The sequence below is a fragment of the Cavia porcellus genome, unplaced genomic scaffold (assembly GCF_034190915.1).
Source record: "Cavia porcellus strain 051 isolate PalLab524CR breed Dunkin Hartley unplaced genomic scaffold, mCavPor4.1 scaffold_17, whole genome shotgun sequence".
Classification (NCBI taxonomy): domain Eukaryota; kingdom Metazoa; phylum Chordata; class Mammalia; order Rodentia; family Caviidae; genus Cavia; species Cavia porcellus.
The window spans coordinates 64,411,151-64,430,284 of record NW_026947500.1 but is presented as its reverse complement, the minus strand read 5'-3'; the positions used below and the strand labels follow the sequence as shown (position 1 = coordinate 64,430,284).

The window sequence follows — 19,134 nt, the reverse complement described above, 5'->3', positions numbered from 1 at the left end:
AAGCACGCTTCGTGTGGACTGGGACACAGGGCAGCATACACAGTATACCATGTAGGAGCGGTACCACGGCTCTCAAGGTTTCAAATGCATGGGGTACAGCTAGGGGGAAGGTGGGAGTTTGTGTGCTCCAGTTGTGGGACCCAGCCAGAGTCCCTGTCCAAGCCCTGATGAATGAATGGATCTTTGATCAGATGTGCAGCCTAGAGGGGCCACTCAGGGTCCAGCTGTGGCTGCAGGGAGGGGTTGAGTCACAGGCTTTCCAGCAGTACAACCCAGCCTAGGGCCAAGCTGTTCCTGGAAACAGATAGCAGGATGTGAGGCCCCCAAACAAGCCGGGGGCTTCTGGTGCCTACACAGAAAGGCCCCCAAACTTCGGGGTTTCCTGTACCTAAAAGCGGTGGTTTGCATTCTTTCCCCAAGTGTGGGGCACCTGTCAAAAACTCAGGGTTTGTGGCCCTCTTGTAGAATTGAAGGGCTCCATATTTCTTTTCCACGGCTTGGCTTGACTCCCAGTTTCAAAACAGGAGCTGCTGGTCTTCCCTACCAACACAGGAGCTCCCGTGCTCCCCTCAAACATGGGACTCTCTCTTGAGAGACAGCTCAGACAGAGGCTTGTGGCTCTTTGCTAAATTGAGAACCCAGGGTCTCTACTTAAGTCTTGGCTCCCTGAACATCTGGGATTCCTGTAACATCACACCAACCAACATTAGAGCAATTGAAGTAAATTTCTCTAAATACTTGGATTCCCAGATTTTTCCCTAAACATGAAAATCCCTGCGACCCCAACCCCCAAATATCCTGAGGTCTCAGTAAGTCAGGCTTCCATTCTAGGGATTACTGGCTCTTGCGCATGCGCGTGAGGGGAGAAGTTTCTCACTGGGGCAGGGTGGAAAATGGGGGACCTGGGATCAGATGTTTTCACAGCCGCTGGGAAGGCAGCCCAGTCTACCAGGAGCCTTTGGTTTCTTCGTCGGCAAAACCAGGAGTTAAAACCGCATTTGCCATCGAGATTGTAGGGGCGCACGCACTCAACTGTATGTGTATTTAAATCGGCAATGTCACTGTTTATTATTTTCTTTTTTCTTTTGTACTGGAAATCGGACCCACGACCTCGCATCTGCCTGGCGGGCGCTTACACAGCTGAGCTAAATCTTCAGCTGGTTGTTTTTTTGAGATAGGCTCTTGCTGTGTAGCCCAGACTGACCCTGAACTCGCGGGGATCCTCAAGCCTCAGCCTCGCGAGTGTGGGATTACAGGCGCGCGTCACCACGCCTGACGCAATGCTGTTGTGAACCTCGATCGTCACGCCTTCCTTTGAGGCCCCTCTGTAGCCACCTCAGGGACTGGGGGTGAGGTGCCCTCTAGCCAGCGGGTCTGCACGCCCCCTGGTGGGTCGCGGGCGGCAGGAGCTTCTGACGCCTGGAAGGGCGTAGGAGCAGCTCGGGGTGGGACAGATGCATGCTGGCGAGGCCTGAGCGACCGTTGCCTAGCTCCACTGGTCCACCTCCGTGTGCGCTGCCCTACTCTGGGAGGGAGAGAACTCCGAGTCGTCCGCACCTAGATGCCTTCGGGAATCTCCCACTCCTGAGTCCACGCACAGATCCCGGCTTCGATCGCGAGGCAGTTAAATGTCTCCCACTTGCAGGGCGAGGACGTGAAGGCGCCTGCCTGCGCGGCAGGGCGGGCGACGCCTCGGAAGGACAGTAAACACCTCTCAAACTCCAAAGAGCCGCGGAGCCCAGAGGGCCACCCGCGGAAGAGCCTGTCCTGTGGCGGGGGCAGAGTGACCCCTAGCGACGGCGCGGGCACCCGGCCGTGCCCCGACCCAAGATGGCGCGGCTGGAGGCAGGCGCGGGCGCCGGCGCGGTCACATGCTTGGGGCGGGGCCTGGGTCCAGGAGGCGGGGCGGGAGGGTGGCGCTCTAGGCAGAACGGGAGGTCGGGGCCGCTGGCGCTCGCTGGTGGCGGACCCGGAGGCGTCAGGGGCTCCTCCGTCGGGGTGGAATCCAATCGGGAGCCATGAGCGTGGACAAGGCCGAGCTTTGCGGGTCTCTGCTCACCTGGGTAGGTCGGGGGCGGGGCTGGGAACAGGTGCGCGCCCGCTCACTCCTCTCGTTCACGATCCCGGCCCTGCCTGGGTTTGCTTCTCCGTCCTGGGCTAGAAGGTGGAGGGGGTCTTGGGCCTGCAGGGCCGTTGGACTCTGGTCCAGCACCCGCCCCCGTCACGTGACAAGTGTGAGTGGAAAGGACAGGTGAGGCTCCGCCCCTTCTGCTTGGCTCACGTAGGGTGGGGGGGCACAGGTGTGTTGGCCTGATCACGTGATGCCGCCCTGACCTGGTCTCGGGGGTTTACTGGGCAGAGGTGAAGGGAGCCACGCCCCCCAGGTGTGCAGAGGCCACGCCCCCACTGCAGAGTTGGCTACTGGTGCAACAGGCCTGTTCCTGCCTAACTGGAGACTTTTGCTGGCTGGGGGAAAGGACCGCAGAAGAGGAGTGGCTCAAGAGTTACAGGCCCCGAATTTCCGCGTTGCCCTTCTCCTCTCTCCTCAGTTGCAGACCTTCCAGGTTCCGCCCCATTGCACCAGTCTCCAGGACCTGAGCAGCGGCCTTGCCATAGCCCAAGTGTTGAACCAAATGTGAGTGGGGCTGAGGGAGGAATCCTCCAGAGGGTCCCCCAGCCAGCTGATTGCTGCTTCTCGCCTCCAGAGACCCTTCCTGGTTTAACGAAGCTTGGCTCCAGGGCATCTCAGAAGATCCAGGTCCCGACTGGAAGCTGAAGGTGACAGGCGGACACAATAGTGCGGACATCTTCACAGAGGGGCAGCTAGAGAGACAGACATACCTGGCCAGGGACAGAGATTAATTCTTCTACCCAGCACCCATTTCTTGGGTACTCATCAAAAAATAACTGACTAAAACCTGCCTTCATGTGGCTTCCTCTGCAGTAATGTGGACACACAATATACACACAAACATAAAAAATAACTTCTAGCCAAGCTGAGCATGGCATGCTTGTAATCCCGGCACCTTAGAGGCCGAGGCAGGAGGATCACCTTGAGGTCAAGGCCAACCTGGACTACATATTGAAACCCAGTCTTAAAAAACAAAAAATTCAACTTTTAGTTGGGCATATACTTATAATCCCAGTTCTCTGGAAAGCTCTTCAATTCTCTAGACGGCTCTTGACTTTTAGCCCAGCCTGGGCAACTTAGTGAGACTTTGCAAGACCCTGACTCAAAAAAAAAAAAAAAAAAAGAAAAGAAAAGAAAAAGAAAAAAGAAAAAAAAAGCAATATGCAGAGTCCCTAGGTCAGGAGTAAGCTGCGTGTCACTGGGGAATGTGGAGAGGTCAGTAGAGAGCAAGAGGGCGAGAACTGTAGGAGATGAGGTCATCCAGGGTCTGGCAGGCCTCAGAAGGTGTGTAGATTCTATTTTTTTTTTTTTTTTATCGATACTGGAGATGGAACTCACAACCACACACTTGCAAGGCAGATACTTATGCAGCTGAGCTAAATCCCCAGCCCCTCATAGATTCTATTTTAAGTGCTGTAGGAAGTCAAGGATTTCACTAGAGGAAAGATACCACCCGGCCTGCCCTTAAAAAGCTCCCCCTGGCTGTCTGGAGAGGAATGGAGGGGGCAAGAGTGGAAGTTGAGGGGCTGGGGTGCAGCTGGGTGGTGAGCACTTGCTTGTCATGTACCAGGTCCTGGGTTCCACCACTGAAGAAGAAAAAAAGGTTGTATTGTGAGAGGTGGTTGGTGCAGTCATCCAGGTGAGAGATGACAGTGACTAGGACCATGTGATGAGAAGCAGCTGGGCTCTGATTTTGCTTTTGTGTTTTTGAGACAGGGTCTCACTGTGTGGTTTGGGCTGAGCTTGAACTCACTATGTAGTTTGGGTTGGCCTCAAACTTGCAGAGATTCTCCTGCCTCAGCCTGCATTGCTGGCGTCACAGGTGTGTACTACCACCACACCTGGCTTGCAATTGGATCCTGGGAGTGCACCAGCAAACATGGCCAGGGTACACAAAGGACACATGGCCAAACAGGTTACTGCTAGGGGAGGGGACCTTCAGAAAGCAGGGCCAAGCACGATGACCCAAGCAGAGAGTAAGAAGACCTGGCAACAAGAAGCAGAGGCAGATTGAGGGCAGAGCCTCTGGGCCCCTCTACAGAGAACCTCTTTCCCCAGGTTGGCAATTTGGAGAAGATCCTGCAGAGCTTGCTGGAGTACTTGCAGGACGTGAGTGACTGTCAGGCCATGGAGCAGTTGGGCTTGGGAAAAGGCTTGGGTCTGGCTGGGGATATAGCTCAGCGGAGTAAGTTCCTGTCTGGCAAGTGCAAGATCATGAGTTCGATTTTTGGTGCCAGAAAAAAAAAGGCTTGGGTCCATGAACTGAAAACCTTTTCCCTCCCTACCGCCTTGCTGCTCTCAGGTTCTGGGCCATCCTCTGTCAGAACAGCACCTCCCGAATGTGAGCCTGCTCGGCCAGTTCTCAGACCCCTCAGAGCTCGGCAAGCTGCTACAGTTGGTGCTGGGCTGTGCGATCAGTTGCGAGAAAAAGCAGGGTATGTGGCAGGCTGGAGGGAGAATTCAGGGAGCCTAAGAAAATGCACACTCCTTCCTCAAGTTGTCCTTGGGCTCAGTCTCCCCACCTTGGTCCCCAGAGCATATCGAGAGGATCATGACGCTGGAGGAGTCAGTTCAGCATGTAGTGATGGAAGCCATCCAAGAGGTGGGTAGGGGTGTGTGTGGCAGGCGATGGCGAAGTGTTGGGAGGGGACGATTCCTGGGCTCTGGTCTGCCAGCTCCAAGTCACAATCCTGCAGGCTCCAGCTCCCTCCCTGGAGGCAGATGCTGGTGGGGGCTCTGGGCTCAGGTGAGTGGCCAGAACTGATTCTGGGGAGCTGGTGGCAGGGGGCGGGAGGGGGCAGCTTCTTAACTTTCTTCAGAGAGCTCAGCTGGGAGTCAGAGTAATGGTGCACACCTGTCCTCCCAGCATGTGGCAGGCTGAGGCAGGAGGAGTGCCATGACTTTGGGGCTAGTTGGGGCTATGTAGTGAGTTAAAGGACAGCCTCAACTGCACAGTGAGACCCTGTCTCAGAGAAACAGAAACCAGAGTGCCTAGCTCATCAGAATGCCTCCCCTACCCGCAGCTCATGACCAAAGACACCCCTGACTCCCTGTCAACAGAGACATATGGCAACTTTGACACACAGGTAAGGGCAGAGAGCCTTGCTGCGGGCCTAGCCTCGTAGGTGTACTGCTCAGGCAGAGAGGCTTGTCCTGAAGCTGGTAAACCACCCCCTTCTGGGGCCTGGCCCCCTACCCAAGTCCCTGGGTCTTTCAAGTCCTAGGCCCTCGGGGCCACAGTCCTCTCTTAGATCCCAGGGGCCCGTGGTTGGGGCTCCCTCTGCCCCTAGAAGTCCCAGCGTTCCTTCTCTAGTCTTCCTGGTTCCCTGGCTCCCACTCCCCGCTGGTTGCTCAGTCTCGCAGGTACTACTTCCTGAGTGAGGAGGCCGAGGCGGGGGACGAGCTGCAGCAGCACTGTCTGGACCTGGAGCGGCAGGTGGGAGGTGCCAGGGGCCTGGGGTCCGCTGGGCTCCCCTCCGGGCTGCAGTTCACACCCCCTCTGCCTGCAGTTGGTGCTCCTGTCTGAGGAGAAGCAAAGCCTGGCACAGGAGAATGCGGCGCTGCGGGAACGAGCTGGCCGGCCCGAGGTGGAAGGCACCCCAGGCCTCACAGCCAAGAAGCTGCTGTTGCTGCAGTCCCAGTTGGAACAGCTGCAGGAGGAGAACTTCAGGTGTGGCGGGCAGGGCCAGGCAGCCCAGCAGCCTACATGGAGGCTTCAGCTCCTTCCTGAGCGCTGCTCCTGTCACCGCCAGGTTGGAGAACAGCCGGGAGGATGAGCGGCTGCGCTGCACAGAGCTGGAGCGCGAGGTGGTTGAGCTGCAGCAACGGAACCAGGCACTGACCAGCCTGGCCCAGGAGGCACAGGCCTTGAAGGATGAGATGGATGAGCTGCGGTGAGCAGAGGCCCAGGGACCTACCCCAGATTTCTGTGTGCCACCTATGCCCTCAGTCCCAGCTGGACACTGCTGCACTATCCTGACTCCTTCCATCCCTTGGCCCCACACTCTGCACCCCCGACGCTCCCAGGGCCCCACAATGCCCTGTTATGTGATGATCCAGACCCCAGGCACCCCCAGCAACTCTCTCCAGACCCCCAGCTGCAAACCCCAGCGTGCCCTGGATCCCGTGTCCCCTCCAGGACTCTACAGCTGTAGCCTGTCGTGATCCTGGGTCTTCTGCGACCTTGAAGAACCCCTGTGACCCTACAGCACCCTTAGGTGCTAACAAATGCTGTCCCTTTCCTGCTGTATGTCTAAAGACCCTTAAAGCTCTTGCATTGTAACTCCCCTGGAGCCCCCAGCTGCCCTTGGAGGATCCTCAGTCCTTTTGGGTGCTCATTACTCCTCTGTGATCCCATCACCCTTTTGTATCCCCACAAATCCATCTTAGCTAGGAGTGGTGGTGCACACCTGTCATTCTTGGGAATATCCCAAAGTCAAGCCGAGTCTGGGCAATTTAGCAATTTATGGCAAGCATGAGGTTCCAAGTTCGATCCCCAATACAAAAAAAAAGTGAATATTCCCTGAGGCTACCCTGATTGTAACTCTGGGCTAACCCTTATCTTAATGACCCCCCCCCAACACCACCAGGCCCTGGCTGACCCCGTGGCCCTCCACTCTCACGAACCCTTCACCTTGAGCCCCATCCCTTCCCCAGGCAAACACCTCCTGCCCCAAGGGAGGGCCCTGCATCCCAGCTTACTTCAGGCTGTCCCGTTGCCTGACCCCTCTCCCAGACAGTCCTCCGAGCGCGCAGGGCAGCTGGAAGCGACCCTGAACAGCTGTCGGCGCCGCCTGGGGGAGCTGAGGGAGTTGCGGCGACAGGTGCGGCAGCTGGAGGAGCGCAACGCCGGGCACGCAGAGCGCACGCAACAGCTGGAGGACGAGCTGCGCAGGGCCGGCTCTCTGCGAGTCCAGCTGGAGGCGCAGCGGAGGCAGGTGAGGCGGGGCGGGGCAGAGCAAGGGAGCCCCGCCTTCGGGCCGCCGTCACGTGAAGGCCACGCCCCCCCATTCAGTCCAGACCCATGTGGGTTCGTAAACCCACCTGCCTTTAAGCACTGTTTCCTCGGCCCTTTCCCCTGCCCGATTCCTAAGTCGCTGTCCCCACTTTCATCCCTGCAGTCTCACCCTCTTCTTGCCTCCCCACCCCCAAACCCGGTCTTGCTATGTGGTTCCCGGCAGGGTTTAACTCACTATGTAGGCCAGGTAATCTCGAATTCATGGTGATCCTCCTGCCTCACCTTGCACAGCCCTGCGATCAGGGACGTGCGCCACCACACCTGGCCTAACCCCGTCCTTCTGTACAGGTTCAGGAACTGCAGAGCCAACGGCAAGAGGAGGCCATGAAGGCCGAGAAATGGCTGTTTGAGTGCCGCAACCTGGAGGAAAAGTACGAGTCGGTGACAAAGGAGAAGGAGGTGAGGATGAAGTCCCCGCCACGCCCTGGAAGCCTCATGCAGCGGGCGGCAGTCTCATGGGCCCACGTGTGTCCTGCCTCTTCAGCGGCTGCTGGCCGAGCGGGATTCTCTGCGGGAGGCCAATGAAGAGCTGCGCTGCGCCCAGCTGCAGCCGCGCGGGCTGACTCAGGCGGGTGAGCTGCAGGACTCCGGGAGGGGGCGCGGCCGAACTTGAGCCCGCGATCCTGGGAAAGAGGCCCCTGGGGACAGGGCTGCGAGTGCACAGAGACCTGAAGATCCTCGAATTCTCCAGACCCCTCACCGGATGCCACCCCGCCGGGCCTGGAAAACTTAGCCGCGGAGATCCTCCCTGCAGAGCTCAGGTACTCCAGGCATCTGGTGCTCGGTCCACCAAGCTGGCTAGGGCCCCCAGCCGGCCCGCTGGAGTGCGCAGGGTCCACAGCCCTGGTTCTTAGTTTAGGGTTCCAGGTCCTAGTTGGGCTCCTGGGCTCCTCCACTCCCGATCCTGTTATGGCCTGGCTCAGGGAACCCGGTCCTCCTAACTTTGCGACTGCAGGATCCGTTCTCAGTACATGTGCAGGAATCCCTTTCTGGCCCTGCCCTCTTTTGGCTCTTTCCTTAGGGCAAGCCCTGGACTCAGTGGAGCCCCTGCTAGGTGCCCTGCCCCCTGTACGCTCCCACCGGCTGCTAGCCTTTCCGCGGCCGGATCCCCTGTTCTAACCCTTGAGTTGCAGCTGCAACATGATCTGACTCCTCCGGGTCAGTGAGAGCCCCTCCCAAGGCTACGCCCACACGGGGGCCACGCTCACCCTGCCTCCCCTTGGGGCTGGGCTCTTTTCCCGAGGTCCACCTGTTCCCGGCTCCAGCAGCTCTGCGCTCTGGCTGGTTCTCCTGGCTGGGCCGTCCCGGGGCCCAGGGCACCGGGTCCCACCGGGCTCACGCCTCCTGGCCCGGCAGGGAGACGCTCCTGCGGCTCCAGCTGGAGAACAAGCGGCTGTGCCAGCAGGAGGCGGCAGACCGAGAGCGACAGGCAGAGCTGCAGCGCCACCTGGAGGAGTCCAACCGCGCGCGCCACGCGCTCGAGACGGAGCAGAGGTGAGGGCCGGGGCTGCCAGGTCCGGATCTCGGGGGGGGGGAGGGGGGGCGCGGCTGAGCACTGGCGCTGAGCGGCCCCTGCCCGCAGGCTGAACCAGCAGCAGCTGTCGGAGCTGCGAGCCCAGGTGGAGGACCTGCAGAGGGCCGCGCAGGAGCAGGGAGGCCAGAGCGAGGACGTAAGTGCCGCTTCTCCCCGCCTAGCTCTCCCCTTGCTCCCTGTAACCCTCCTCTCTCTCTTCCCTGCTGCCCGCCGCCCGCCTGCCCCGTGCAGGCCATCGTGAGTACCTCGGGCTCAGGGTGGCACTGGGCTCCCCTGCTGGCTAGGGGTTCAGCCCTTCGGACCCCTCCCCACCTCCTGCTTGTCTCCCCAGCCCGCCCTGCTGAAGAAGAAGCTGGAGGAGCATCTGTAAGTAGCAGGTGGCGCGAGACTGGGGAAGAGGTGTGGGAGGTTTCCAGCGACACAGACAGGTCAGGTCCAGCAGACCAGGAAGGGATACAACGAGGAGCCACCAAGGAGTCTCTTGCCAGGTGGTAGGAAGTAAAATGATAGTTGCTTTGGTTTGTTTTTGAGACAAGGTCTGACTAAAGCGCTTAGTTTTCTCGGGTGCAGTGGAGCTTGTGATTTTCCTGCCTCAGCCTCCCGGGGTGCAGAGGTTGCAGGTGTTTGGGCCCCACACCTAGCTGGCTGTTGTTTGGGTGGATGTGGGGAGAATGGATCTGAAGGGTTAGTGTAGAAGAGGGATGATGGTGACGACCAGTGTGGGCCTCCATTCACCCCGGAACAGGGAAGTGGCCCAGGGCCACTGTGCCTCTGATGGCAGGAGGAGGGGAGGGCTGGTCCTGGGACAAGGGCATTCTGGCAGCTAAGGCACCACTGGGATGCAGGGACAAAAAGGAAGCCAGAGGGCTGGGGAGAATCCCAAGTTCGAAGACGTCTTAGGCAATTAGTGAGACCTTGTCTCAAAATTTAAAAAAAGGGCGGGCAGGCATGGAGGCACATGCCCATCATCCCAGCACTTGGGAGGCTGAGGCAGGAAGATCACCATGAATTCAAGACCAGTCTGAACTATATAATGAGACCTTGTCCCAAAAAACAAAGGAATAAGAGCCTGGGATTTAGCTCACCTGTGTAAGTGCCTGCCTGGCAAGCACAAGATAGTGAGTTTGAACCCCGGTACCTAAATAAATAAATAAACAGGAGAAAAAGACTAAAAACAAAAGTATAGAGGACGAGGCAGCCCACTGCCGTCCCTGGACTGCACACAGGCAGAAGCTGCGTGAGGCGGACCTGGAGCTACAGCGAAAGCGGGAGTACATCGAGGGGCTGGAGCCCGCCTCGGACAGCAGCAGTAAGGGGGCTTCGAGGTGGGGAGGGTGGGGTGGCCCGGCGGGCACCCGAGGGCAGTGCGGCTGAGGCCCTGTCTCCCAGCGGCACGGCGCATCGAAGAGCTGCAGGAGAGCCTGCAGAAGAAGGACGCAGACCTACGGGCCATGGAGGAGCGCTACCGCCGCTACGTGGACCGGGCACGCACGGTGAGCGTGGGCTGCCCCCCCACCCCCGCCCCCGCTCTGCCTTACTGTGCCCCACTCCCCGCCCACCACACCTCCTCCAGGCATTGAGCCTCTTCCCGCCGTCCAGGGCAGCCATATATGATGCGCTCCATGTGTCTGAGGGGCTGTGAGTACAAGGTCACCTTGGCTGTGATTCCCCCCAATCCCTAGGTCATACAGACCCTGGAGCCCAAGCAGCAGCCACCTATAGGGGCACCCCCGGAACTCCATGCTCTGAGGACGCAGCTCCGGGAGCAGGACGTCCGCATCCGACACCTGGAAGTGGGTGTCTTTGTGCTCTTTTTTTTTTTAAAGACAGGGACTCGCTGTGTAGCTCAGGGTGGGCTTGTACTCGATATGTAATCTAGGCGGGACGGGAACTCCTGTCTCAGCCTCCCAAGTGCTGGGATGTCAGGTGTGTGCCACATGCCTGGCTGGCTCCACACACCCAGGCCCCTGACTCTTGTCTCCCTGCAGATGGACTATGAGACCAGCCGCAGTCAGCGGGAACAGGAGGAGAAGCTGCTCATCAGTGCCTGGTATAATATGGTGAGCACTGTCCCCAGGGCTGTATCGGGTCCTGACCTGGATCTCCCATCTCCCAAACAAGTATGGAGGAGGTTAAATAAAAAGAGACAAATTGTATGATTTTTAGGACTCCAGGAGGGTCAAAACCCTTTAATTAAGCTCGAGATTCCCAATATTAAGACAAAAGCTTCTCTGGATCAGTCCACTTATATTAGGACCAAGGACAAAAGACAGAGAAACTGAGGAAAGCACAGGCAATGAGCAGGACCTTGGGAGTCGCTTCAAGGACATCTCCAAGTCATGAATCAAGTCAGTTTAGTAGCATTGTCTTATCATGAAGGCATGGTTGGAGTGAGACTGTAGGAGTAATCTTTGCAGCTGCAGTCTCTACCTTGTTAACTGAGGTTGGAGCCAAGTGTCCACAGCTGTGGCCTTATCTTGCCCTTTGAGGTATCTCTGGCCTCACAGGCCACTTCAGGCCAGGACCAGTGATTCACAGACGTTCACTTACTATGAATCAGCTCCCATCGCCAGGCAAGGGGTCTAGGCCTAGGACAGACTCACAGATAAACATAGAAAGCCATTTAAATCCTGCTCAGAGCCACTTCGGTAGTGGTCTCCAACAGGGCTGGAGGACTGGGGTCCCAGGGCTCCCTTGATTCAGGTCAACTACCCTCCTTCCTAGGGTGTGGCCCTGCAGCAGCGAGCTGGTGACACTCGGCCCCCTGCACATGCCCAGTCCTTCCTGGCACAGCAGCGGCTGGCCACTAATACCCGCCGCAGACCCCTGGGACGCCTGGCCTCTCTGAACCTTCGCCCCACTGAGAAGCGCTGACCTCCTTGGCCCTGCTGCCCTCTGCCCACCCAGCAGGACGAAGCTTCAGGCCTCAGCCAGCGGGGTGGCAGGCTTGTAGCTGTGATCCCTGCTCTTTGCTCCCCCAGACTGGGGACCCAGGAAGGGCAAGTCGCAGAGAGAGACCTGCTGGGTTTTTTTTAAGCAATGTGATTCTTCTCCTTGATTCTGTTCCTGGAGATAATGTGCCGTCTACTCAGAGTCTGATTTTATATTTGAGAAATGAATAATACAGATTTTAAATCTACCCTGGCTGAACTGTGGACACCAAGATGACGGGGAGATGGGACAGGGATTCAATTTTTATTTCTTTATTTTTGTCTTTTTGAGATAGGGTCTTGCTATGCAGTTCAAGCTGGCCTTGAGCTCACTTTGTAGCCTAGGTTGGTCTTGAATTTGCAATGATCCTCCAGCCTCAGTCTTCCCAGTGCTGGGATTACTGCCGTGCACCACTATGCCTGGTTTAAACAGCAATACACTCGACTCTGGTGTTAACGCGCGCCCCCTGGTGGCTTTTGAGGGCAGAAACAGACGGGAGCTGCCGGGAGGCAGCTCTAATGGATCCGAGGTCTACAATCCAGGTGGGTGGGTGGGTGCCACTGGGGCTGTGGCCAGGGCCAAGGCCCTAGAGGAGTGAGATGTGATTGGCTTCTGGATACAAGAGTCAAGTTGGTGGGATTTCCTGTGGAGCTGATGCGGAGGCAAGAGGATTCTAGAGCTGGACGTGGTGGAAATTGCCTCTTATCCCAGCACCAGGGAGGCTGAGGCAGGATGATCAACTCACTTGAGGCCAGCCTATGAGGCTACATAGATTTGGGTGGGCTTCATCTGGAGGGATGAGGCAGGCAGACACTGTGCTGGGGAGGCCGGGGAAGGACTGGGAGCTGTTTGGAGGGTGTTACCTTTGAAGCCACCATGAGAAGCAGTGGCTCATACCTATAATCTCAGCTACTTGGAGGCTGAGGCAGGAGGTTTGCAGGTTCAAGGCCATCCTGGACAATTTAATGAGATGACCTTACAAAAGGCTAGGAATGTAGTTCAGGGGTGGGACACTCTGGGCTTGATCCCGAAGACTGAGGGAAAAGGTGTGAGATCTTTGCATGAGAGTTCAGAAGAGAAAGGGGGCTCTCTAGGCCAAGTGTTAGGGCAGGGAGTACACCTGTGTAGACTTTTGAACTCAGGAGACCTCTGTGTATGGTGTAGTTAAGGCCCGGAACAGGGGGCTACATTCCAGCGGCCCCAGGCTTGATCCCCAGCTGGGGGGAGGGAGGTCGAAGGGTATTTGAGAATGCAGAGGTTTGGATTAGAGAAAGCTGTGACTTTGGGGCAGTGGGTGGCTTGTTTGTGAATATCCACTGTATTTCAGAGAGCAGAATCTGGCAAGAAGTGAGAAGGGTAGGGGCTGGCGATTTAGCTCAGCGGCATAAGCGCCAGCTCTTGCTTTGTAAGCAGGCAGTCGTGAGTTCGATACGATCCCTGGTACCGATTAAAAAAAAAAAAAAGTGAGAAGGGCCATGCACAAAAGCCAAGGCGAATCCCCACATCTCAGTACAATACCTGGTAAGAGAAGTCACACTAATAGTAAACACACACGATTTATTGAGCACCTACTACACATCAAATGCTTTAAAATCAGCATTTCATCTTCAGGACAGCTTTGAAAGGAGGCACTCTTGTCTGCTGGAAAGGAAGAACTCAGGCAGGACATACTCCCAGTGGCTGCTGAGGCAGTAGGGCTGGGAAGTGGACCTGGCCTTAAGAACTGGCTGCACAAAGCAGCCCAAGAGAGCTGGGTGTGGTGGCACAGGCTGTAATCCCAGGATTTGGGAGGCTGAGGCAGGAGGACCTCCATGAGTTCAAGGTCACAGGTGAATTCAAGGCCTGGGAGAGGGAACTACATAGTAAAACAAACCAAAAAAAAAAAAACAAAAACAAAAACAAAAAAAAAAACCAAATGAAGCGGCTGGGCCAGATCCATGCAGCCTGTGGATGCAGCCTCTGTGCAGGCACAGCAGTTTTATGCAGCCTGGCCTGGGGCAGGTGGGCTTGGGTCTCTTCCTTGGGATGCCTGGCCCCAGGAGCTCAGGGCAAGTTCTCCTCCTCCTCGCCAATAGGGCTGGGCAGCCAGGGAGGCGCTGGGGCACGGGGCCCCGGGAGAGGGGGTCCAGAGAAGGCATCGGGGGCCGGTGAGGGCACCACCGACTCAGAGCAGGTGGGGGGCTCAAGTTCCGGCTCCCGCGACGCGGGTTCCAGGAGCGGGTCTGCGCAGCCACAGTCGAGGGCCGCGCCGTCGGGGGCACATGCGCACGCGCAGCTGGCGGCGGTGGACGCCTCCGACACGCAGCTGTTCTTGCGGCGCAGCAGTGACAGGCGCCGGCCCAGTAAGGCCGTTCCCGCGCCAGTTGGCAGGAGGCGCTGCAGGAAGTCGCCGTGCACCTCTCCGAGGGGGCCCTCCGAGCCGTCGGGCCGCTGAAACTGCATGTCCTCCTTGGCCAGCCTGCGCAGGGATAGGGGGCGGAGCTGTGGCATTGGCCCTCTGTTCTTGTAGTGTGTGTGTGTGTGTGTGTGTGTGTGTGTGTGTGTGTGTTTGAGACAGGGTCTCGATATGCAGTTCAGGCTGGCCTTGAGCTCACTTTGTAGCCCTGAGGCTAGTGTCAAACTTGCAGCCATCCTCCTGCCTCAGCCTCCTGTGTGCTGGATCTTTCTTGTATTTTTTGAGACACGTTCTTGCTTTGAAGTTCTGGTTGGCATTGACTATATAGTCAAGAGGCGATCGTCCTGCCTCAGCCTCCTGAGACTCTGTCTGTCTGCCTCTCTCCCATTGCCGGATATCGAAGCCAGGATTTCGAGCATGCTAAACAAGTGCTCTGCCCCAAGCTACATCGCAAGCCCTCACTCTCTCCCTGACAGAGCAGGCTCCCAGACACGAAGTTTCTCTGGCCCCCAAATCCCTCCGTGTCACTTATCTCCAGAGATCTGGGTCCCCACAGCCTGGCCTTATCCTCTTTCTCTGCTCACACATCATCTCAAAGAATTAAAATGCTAAATGCACAGGTACCGGCTCCTCCCAGTGAATGTAATTAGGAGGTACTGCAAACATATATACTGATGTTAGGAAGGATCATTGCAGCTACCACCACCACCAACAACAACAAATCTTGCCAGGTGAGGTGGTGCACGCCTTGTAATCTCAGCACTAGGGGGAGACTGAGGCCGGAGGACTGCAAATTGGAGCCCATCCCGCGCAATTTAGCAAAACTGTGTCTCAAAAAGGGCTTAAGGGCTGGAACTGCAGTTGAGTGTGAGTGCCTTGGGTCCAATCCCTGGTAACACGCGCGCGCGCGCGCACACACACACACACACACACACACACCCTGGATCGGCTGAACCCCACTGTGAGCCCCCCCCCCAGCGCTCACGCGATGTCGAAGGTGGAGCCCTGGAACGAAGGCTGCTGCAGCAGAAAGGCGGTGGCAGCCGTGTAGGGGGCCCGCGCCTCGGTCGCGTCCCAGTACAGGTCCTTCTCCAACGTGGCCAGGTCATCGTACATCTCGTCCACCGCGAGCATGGAGACCTGGGGCCGGGCGGGGTGGGCAGGATAGTGCCGCAGACAGCTCGGGCGGGTGCAGCTGGGGAGCAGTGGGCTGGGGTAGGGCCGCCCTGGGCCGTCGCCAAGGAGGGGCTTTACCTGGAAGTTCCGGTCAATGAGGAAGTTGGTCTCAAAGTCGTCGTCGTCCTCTCCGAAGGGGTTGATGAGCTGCTCTGCGACCTGGGAGGGAACAGGGAGGCAGTGGGCCTCGGCCCGGCCCGGCCCGGCTCTCCCTCCCCCACCTCCCCCGTGCTTCACCGGCCCCCACCTTGAGCCAGCCAAAGTAGAAGAAGAACTGCAGCAAGGTGAAGACGGGAAAGTACAGGTCCAGGTTGTGGTCCTTGTACCCCTGTGCCGGGTCCAGGAACTGCCGGCCCACGAGACAGGCCAGGAAATAGCTGTACACCGCGATGGTCACCACCTGCGGGCGCGCAGAGTGTGGGGACGCCAGATCGGATCCCCGGCTGCAGGGTCACCGAGAGACCAGGTCTGAGAGTGCGTGACCCGGGGATGGGGTTTTAGCTGGCCTGCAGGTCCCCTTGAGTGCCGCTGACACCTGGTGTAAACTGAGGCACGCGGTGTTACCTGTGTGTAGACGAGGGGCACGCTGATCCAGTCGTAGTGAAAGAGCATCCCACACTTGGTCCGAAAAGCGTTCAGCTCCTGGGGGCAGACCGAAGCCAGAGTTCAGGGCGTGCGCTGTGAGTGCACTTGGACACCAGGGACAGGAGCACCCAGGTAGCTCCTATGTGTTTTGGGAGCTAATGTGCTTCCAAGCGGTCCAGTGAGGGCATGTGGTGGAATCCGCCCCATGGAAACCAACTTGTGCCTGGAGTTGCAGGGAAGCGGGTCTGGAATCCACCTCATGGGAAGGGTGTGGCCAGCAGCAGTGGACAGCCCTGGACCCACTTTCCCTGAAATTCTCTTTCTTTGGTTGTTCCTTTGTTTCTTTAGACAGGGGCTTGCTAGTCTCCAACTCCCGGAGATTCTCCTGCCTCAGCCTCCTCAGTCCTGAGATCACACCCTCGTGTGCCATTGCACCTGGCCCTGGGATTCTCTGTGAACGACCTCCTAGCAGCTCACCTCGAGGAGCAGTTTGAGGGCGCTGTTGTCGCGAATGCGGCCTTCGCGTCGGGCCTGCGCGGCCAGATTAGAGAACCACACGCAGGGCACCCAATACTTGTTGTAAGAGGAGTTCAGGTTCTCGAACTTCTTGCGCTCCTCGCGGGTCATGAATCCTGGAGGGCGTGGTCTGGGTTGCTAGCCCCACCCACCTCCCCAGCCCCACCCACTTCCCTAGCCCGACCGTTTATCCCAGCACTGTCCCGTTTAGCCCCTCCCCACCTTAGCCCCACCCACCCACCTAGCCACGCCCTCCACTGGGCCCTCACCCGCCTCGACCACGTGATCTATGGTGGGGAAGCGCTTGAAGACCGCGGTGCTGACTGACCGCAAGATGAGCACCGCGGAGAGACCGGCGTAGCGCATGAGCGTGCGCCGGTAGAGGCGGCCGCGATCGTCGCGCCCGTGCACGGTCCCTGCCACCACGCACATCAGCGCGTCGGGCAGCGGCATGCATAGGTACTGGTTCCACCAGCGGTGCACCACCAGCGTCACGTAGAAGCCTGAGGGCGGGATTGGAGGCTCAGTGGGGCCAGCAGGGTCAGGAGCTTGAGGTCGGATTCGTGGACGGGGAGCGACACGGCCCTGGGTCATAGGCACCCCAGAAAGCGGGTCAGTTTGACCACGTGGGGCTGAGCACATGGGGGTGCGACTCTGAGCTCAGAGAGGCTGGGTGCCCTAGCTGCTTGACTGTCACCTGGGATGGGGGAATCTGAGCCTAAGTGTCGGGTATAGACCCAGGGCCCAAGCGCAGGAGCATGGGGAGCCACTGGGCTGGGGCTGTGGGAACATGGACTCAGGAAGGGAGCTGGTTCTGGGGGTGTGGTGTTCATCGTGGGTACCTGGGCAGACACGGAGCCCCAGAGCCAGGGGTTGGTTCTGGGTCTGCACCCAAGAACCTGGGAAGGCTGCTCACACCATTTGTAAGAAGGGGAGGCTTGGGTCCTACGAGGTCTGCGGGGACCTTCAGGGATCCCTCTCCCGGGTTGCAGGTCAGAGGATGCAGTCCCATGGTGTCCCCGGCGGGGGCCCCTGGGGGACACTGCTAATCAGTGCAGCTATGGGTGTGTGGGTGTGGCGCTTGGTTGTGAGGCCACTCCAGGTATCTGCGGATCCGGATCCGGCCTGGGGAACCTGAGTCTGATTGGATGGGGAAGTCTCAGAGGGGCGAGGGAGGGGTTCCCCAGGAGGCGCGACGCAGTGCATTTCTCCGGAACACGGCACGGGGCGTCCGGAGTGCCTTCGCACCTAGCACGAAGGAGACCGGGATGAGGCTGGCATACTGGTCACAGTAAATGACAAGCTTCTCAAAATAGCGCTTCTGCTCTTCGGCAAGGACGGACCTGCGGGGCAGAGGGTGAGGGTCGCGGGGAGCCCCTTTCCTAGTTCCCCCTCCCTGAGACAGGGTTTTCGTCCCAGGCTGGCCTGGGACGTGCGGGATCCTCCTGCCTCGGCCTCCTGCCACTCCGCAGACCCAGGCCTCACCGGTAGGTGGCGCTCAGCACCATGTAGAGCCCAAGGAAAGTCAGCAACTCGCGCCAGAGCAGCTTGTAGATGCTGCCGCGCCACAACAGCAGCAGCTGCGAGAAGCCTCCGAAGCGGGCGTTGGCCACCCGCGCCGTGTAGGTGACGGTCATCGAGGACCCTGGCGGGGCAGGGGGAGAGGCGGTTGGCGGGGCGAGGGCCCTTGTCGGCCCCCTTCTCCCTGGCCTCCCTCCTGCAGCCCATCCTGGATCTCGACGTCTGCCTCCTGCAGCTGTGTCCCCGACCCCTCCCGAGGTCCCCCACCTGGTGGGTCCTGGGGTTCCCGTGACCAGAGCCCGTCCCGTCTCACTCACCTGGGTGTTATCACAGCCTTCCTGCTCCGGGCGTCCCTGCACCTCGGGGCCAGCGTTTCCGCCTTCCCGCTGCCCCCCGGCCTGTCCCCTCGCCCCCCCACTTCTGGGCCCCCCAGGAGGATCCCAGGCGCATCTCCCCCCGCACCCCCTGCACCCCCGGGCTGCTGGATGGTGCCTCGCTTTCCCGCATCGCCCCGGCCTGTCCAGGCTCCCTGTGGCTCTCTGCCCCCTCCCCTTTCCCCCGACCGTGGCCTTTTCCCCACCCGGGTCTCCCACCCTCCAAGCCCGCGGATCCCCAACCGGGGAGGAGCTCGCGACTGTCTGCCCTGGACCATTCTCACCTGTGCGGAGCTCGGGGCGCGGGGCGCGGGACCCGGGAGACAGGGATGGAACTGCCGACGCTGCGGTGCTGGGCGGAGGGGACGGGGAGTGAGTGTGAGCGGAGCCTGTCCCCCTGCCTGTCTCCTGCCGGTCAGGATGTGCCCGGCTGAGCCGCGGCGGCAGAACTTTGGCGAAGTCCCTCGGTAGGGGCAGGGAGGAATCGCCCTGTCCTCCAGGCCCCTCCCTGCCCCCCAGTCCCTCTCCGGCTGGTTCGACGCCTCTGGAGGTAGCGCGAGGGGAGGGGCCAGGACGCCTCCTTCCCGGACACCCACGGTGAGGCTGGGCTGCCACAGCTCCAGAAGTCACACAAGGTCACAGGGATGCGCCGGATCCAGACCCCGCTTCTGGGCCCCTGAGCGCGGCCTCGCAGGTCCGCGGCTACCCGCGTGTTGGGGCGCTGTCAGGGGGCGTGGCAAGGAGTGCCCACCGGCACGCAGGAGGCAGCGGGAGGCACGGGGGCCGCGCGCCCTCGCGGTGGCACCATGCGGCTGATGCATGCCAGGTCGCGAAATTGCCTGGTGGCCCCGTGCCTCCCCACGCACGGGCTGAGCCATCTCCCCAGAGGAAAGCGCGGCTGGGGTGGCAGCTGTGCTCAGGGACCCCCCTCGACACAGTGTGCACCATCCTGGG

The 19,134-nt window shown here is 59.2% G+C and overlaps 2 protein-coding genes across 4 annotated transcripts; one reads left to right on the top strand and one right to left on the bottom strand.

Moving 5' to 3' along the window:
* Positions 1-884: 884 nt before the first annotated feature.
* Positions 885-11,821, top strand: Hook2 (hook microtubule tethering protein 2). 3 transcript variants are annotated; one of them, XM_063228429.1, is made up of 23 exons: positions 885-1,349; positions 1,646-1,845; positions 2,550-2,635; positions 2,706-2,778; positions 4,190-4,240; positions 4,434-4,566; positions 4,666-4,733; positions 5,155-5,217; positions 5,487-5,567; positions 5,641-5,801; positions 5,884-6,024; positions 6,867-7,068; positions 7,437-7,547; positions 7,633-7,720; positions 7,840-7,909; positions 8,505-8,642; positions 8,731-8,818; positions 9,014-9,048; positions 9,909-9,991; positions 10,072-10,175; positions 10,365-10,475; positions 10,671-10,742; positions 11,407-11,821. In XM_063228429.1, the coding sequence occupies exons 2-23, from the start codon at positions 1,831-1,833 to the stop codon at positions 11,554-11,556; spliced, it is 2,124 nt and encodes a 707-aa protein (XP_063084499.1). In that variant the 5' UTR covers positions 885-1,349; positions 1,646-1,830; the 3' UTR covers positions 11,557-11,821. The 3 variants fall into 3 exon arrangements, with proteins under 3 accessions (XP_063084499.1, XP_063084498.1, XP_005003116.1); XM_063228428.1 differs by having other exon boundaries at positions 885-1,845; XM_005003059.4 differs by lacking the exons at positions 885-1,349; positions 1,646-1,845 and adding an exon at positions 1,888-2,063.
* Positions 11,822-13,150: 1,329 nt separating this feature from the next.
* Best2 (bestrophin 2) lies at positions 13,151-18,874 on the bottom strand. Its single transcript, XM_023564364.2, has 10 exons — positions 18,465-18,874; positions 17,771-17,930; positions 17,534-17,628; positions 16,555-16,788; positions 16,247-16,401; positions 15,749-15,826; positions 15,432-15,584; positions 15,263-15,343; positions 14,994-15,148; positions 13,151-14,071 (listed from the first exon to the last, which is right to left on the bottom strand). Exons 2-10 carry the CDS (start codon positions 17,920-17,922, stop codon positions 13,657-13,659), a joined length of 1,518 nt encoding a protein of 505 aa, XP_023420132.1. The 5' UTR covers positions 17,923-17,930; positions 18,465-18,874; the 3' UTR covers positions 13,151-13,656.
* Between the last annotated feature and the right edge of the window lie 260 nt (positions 18,875-19,134).

Excerpts from the sequence above, each read along its gene's own strand:
- Best2 (XM_023564364.2), bottom strand. The coding sequence starts at position 17,922 with ATGACCGTCACCTACACGGCGCGGGTGGCCAACGCCCGCTTCGGAGGC. Across the intron at positions 17,629-17,770 it reads GTGCTGAGCGCCACCTACCG|GTCCGTCCTTGCCGAAGAGC; the intron begins GTGAGGCCTGGG and ends TCTGCCCCGCAG. Across the intron at positions 15,149-15,262 it reads TCATTGACCGGAACTTCCAG|GTCTCCATGCTCGCGGTGGA; the intron begins GTAAAGCCCCTC and ends GCCCGGCCCCAG.
- Hook2 (XM_005003059.4), top strand. The coding sequence starts at position 2,019 with ATGAGCGTGGACAAGGCCGAGCTTTGCGGGTCTCTGCTCACCTGG. Across the intron at positions 2,064-2,549 it reads GCGGGTCTCTGCTCACCTGG|TTGCAGACCTTCCAGGTTCC; the intron begins GTAGGTCGGGGG and ends CTCTCTCCTCAG. Across the intron at positions 5,218-5,486 it reads ATGGCAACTTTGACACACAG|TCTCGCAGGTACTACTTCCT; the intron begins GTAAGGGCAGAG and ends CTGGTTGCTCAG.